The sequence below is a fragment of the Quercus lobata genome, chromosome 3 (assembly GCF_001633185.2).
Source record: "Quercus lobata isolate SW786 chromosome 3, ValleyOak3.0 Primary Assembly, whole genome shotgun sequence".
In the NCBI taxonomy this organism is placed as follows: Eukaryota; Viridiplantae; Streptophyta; class Magnoliopsida; order Fagales; family Fagaceae; genus Quercus; species Quercus lobata.
Genome location: NC_044906.1, coordinates 21,024,857 through 21,028,068, shown reverse-complemented (window position 1 = coordinate 21,028,068; position 3,212 = coordinate 21,024,857). Strand labels below are relative to the sequence as shown.

General features: G+C 46.6%; 1 protein-coding gene across 1 annotated transcript; it reads left to right on the top strand.

The window, feature by feature from the left end:
• The first annotated feature begins 1,100 nt into the window (after nucleotides 1-1,100).
• On the top strand, nucleotides 1,101-2,900 carry LOC115980534. Its single transcript, XM_031102768.1, has 3 exons — nucleotides 1,101-1,813; nucleotides 1,887-2,287; nucleotides 2,364-2,900. Exons 2-3 carry the CDS (start codon nucleotides 1,889-1,891, stop codon nucleotides 2,898-2,900), a joined length of 936 nt encoding a protein of 311 aa, XP_030958628.1. The 5' UTR covers nucleotides 1,101-1,813; nucleotides 1,887-1,888.
• The last annotated feature ends 312 nt before the right edge of the window (nucleotides 2,901-3,212 follow it).

Below are 3,212 nucleotides of genomic sequence, written 5' to 3'. Positions count from 1 at the left end.
GCGATAGAGATTCCGGATCATGGGCCCCTACCGAGTCTGTCGGCGATGGGCTTTCACAGCGCGTGGGACCATCTTTACACAACTCCAACAGCCCTGATCCGTCAGGCCCATTAAGGTAGGCCCAACAGGCTATATTTTATCATCTTCAGTTGCCCCCTTCACCCCAATGATCCGTCTGTTTTTTTTTTTTTTTTTTTTTTTTTTTTTTTGGCCAAAAAGGTCAATGGGGTGGACGATCCTACGTAAGGGGCATACGGGTATTATGTGACGGAAACATATCCGTGAGAAAAAGAAAGAATAATTTGATCGACGGGTTCATGCATATAAGATGACGGTCTCCTGTGGATCAACCCGTCAGAATAAAACCCATCAAGTTGACGGTTACGTGAAGAGTACAATTTTGTTGATGTATCCTGACAGGTTGTCAACATTGATTGAGAATGCCACGTGTCAATCTCTGAGTGGCCGTTGTATAGGATCGAGGCGTCGCTTCGTCTTCCGTGCATCCTATATATATATAGGCGCCTCCCTCCATTTTCCCATTTTAAAAAAAATACTGTCAGAAACGAGCCGTCACTTGTAGAGCTCGTCGTGGACGAGAATTACCGATTGTAACAACCGTCACCTCTAATCCGCCAAGTGTGGTAAGTATTTGTTTAAATACATAATCAAGTTACATTTCCGTCCATGCATTGTTCTTAGGCTTACTATACCCGTCAATGATTTCAAACCCGTCAGTCTTAGGTTTTATCGTCAATTGTAGGAAATGTCTAGTGCGTCAAGTAACCAGTCGGTGGTTCGTGACGAGGCGGAATACGAGAATGTATACCCGTCCGGTCATAAAGACCAAGAGAGCCCCGGCGAAGATAGGAGTCCGTCGTCCTCCTCTTCGTCCTCTACAGATGAGGATGTGGAGATAGTTGAAATAGAGGGTTCTGATGACGATGGGAATCAGGCACTGGAGTCCGTTGTAGGTGCTGATGGACTGAGGAAGTTCATCATGTTGCCGGAGTGGACATTCCATAAGTTCACATCCGTCATCAGGGAGAAACATTTCAGCACATTCAGAACAAACTTCCAAATACCGGACTACATTTCCATCCGTCTTCCTTATGTGTCAGAGAAGTGTTACTATGAAGGGGTAGACGGTGTTGGAATATATGAGCAGGCGTTGAAGGCAGGACTTCGGTTCCCGCTCTCAACACTTCATAGGGAACTTTTGCACTACCTAGGGTTGTCCGTCACACAGATATCTCCTAACGCCTGGAGAGTCTTCATAGCCATGGAGATTCTCTATGGTGCATGGTCGGACGGAGAGAGGAGACTGACGGTCCGTGAATTTCTTCACTGCTACCGTCCAGACGAGATTTCTGGGTCAAGGGGGATGTATAGTTTTGCTAGTCGGAGCCCCTTGTTGAAGGTGATCTTTGAGACCCCAGACTCAAATAGAGACTGGAAGAGTCGCTACTTCTTCCTGGAGGGTAACAGATGGATGAACCATCCAGGGGAGACGGAGTACCTACCCGTTGACACAACCTGGGCGGTGATAAATCAACTGCGTATGCACCCGTCCTAGCTTGCTTCTGTTTTTCATATCCGTCTATGTGTATATTCTGACCGTCTTTCTCTGTAGGTAGACGGCGCCCGCAAGTTAGCCTTGAGGAATTCAGTTTCCTTGAAGAGATTTGCAGGAAAACTAAGCCGGAGGAAAGGACTTGGGCCAAGTTAGTGAACCCAAGAACAATACATTGGTATTGTGACGGTCCAGAACCCACTCGCGAAGCCCTTGCATACGACGAAAGAATACACAAACGTAAGTCCGTCAACTCTTACTCTTGAATTTAGCATTTAACGAAGGATGATCTTAATCCGTCCTGTATTTGTAGAAATGGACGACGCTAAGAGAAGGGCAATGATAAAATCACTAGCCGTCGAGCAAAAGAAGACGGGTGAAGTTGTCATTCCTAAGGTGCCGGGGTCGTCGGCTAAGAGGAAGCAGCCGCCAAAGTCTGACCGTCCATACAAGCAACCGAAAGTTTCATTGGAGCCCGTGGTGGGCTTGATGGCTGAGGGCGTTAAGACCGTCACCCAAGCCAAACATGGAACCGGCAAGGGCCTAATGCGTGCCCCTCCCGTCAACGAGGAGAAACCTCCTTCCCTTCTCCGTGACGATTCGAAGTATGCCTTGGAGAAACTCAAGTCAATAATTTCGGCAGAGGACTACGAGGATCTGGGGAATCATTCGACGGAAGCAATGGGGGAGACGGGTTTATTCGCCGTTGGGCAGGTACCCTTTTTTTTGTCAGTGTATGCCCGTCCACTTCTTTGTTTTCTATTTAACACTTTAACTTTGTCAATTTCAGTCCTTGGTCATGATGAAGGGCTTGATGGATCGCTGCCTCAACCGTGAAGCGGCTCTTGAACGTATACGGACAAAGGCTGGGCGGACGGAGGAGGAGCTTAGTCAACTGTACAAGTGGAAGTCCACAATGGAGCAGAAGTTTGAACTGTCTGAGCAGACCAGAAAAGAGTTCGAACAGAGGACGGAAGAAGCTGGGAAGGCCTTGAAGGGTAAAGACGAGGAGGTGAAAGAGTTAAAGAAGAAACTCCGTCAAGCCGGAGAGGATGCCGTCACCGAGTATCGCAACTCTTTGGATTTATTGAAGGAGCTGGGGGGTTCGTTCCTTCAAGGCTTTGACGATGCCCTCCGTCAGATAAAGAAGACCTACCCGGATCTTGACGTGTCCATGATAACCGTCAATGACCAAGATCAGACATCCGCTCTGCCCGTCGCTTCAGAAAACACGGAAGACCTGTTTGGTGAAGATGCTGTTCAGGGCGAAGGAGAGTCTGCTCCGTCGAAGGACGTTCCAGCTGAAGAGCCGAAAAAAGTAGATTAATTTGTAGTAAATGTTGAGGAGGATCCGTCCCCTTTTTTTATGTTTTCTGTATTTTGAAGACGGTTTGTTTTAATTTAGCTTTTGCACCGAACAATATTTTTCTTTCAATATATATGTTTACGCATATTTTTGTTGCTGGTAAAGTATTTGTATCCGCTAAGGGTTTTTCTCTCCGTCTATTTGTGTATTAATTTGGACAAGCCGGTCTGTTGATCCGTTCACTTTAAAGCATTTCGAACTTCTAATCGGACCCTTCCACCTTATTGATAGGAAATACTATACCGTCTATTTTAAGGACTTGTAGGATTATTG

Excerpts from the sequence above, each read along its gene's own strand:
- LOC115980534 (XM_031102768.1), top strand. The coding sequence starts at position 1,889 with ATGGACGACGCTAAGAGAAGGGCAATGATAAAATCACTAGCCGTCGAG. Across the intron at positions 2,288-2,363 it reads GTTTATTCGCCGTTGGGCAG|TCCTTGGTCATGATGAAGGG; the intron begins GTACCCTTTTTT and ends TGTCAATTTCAG.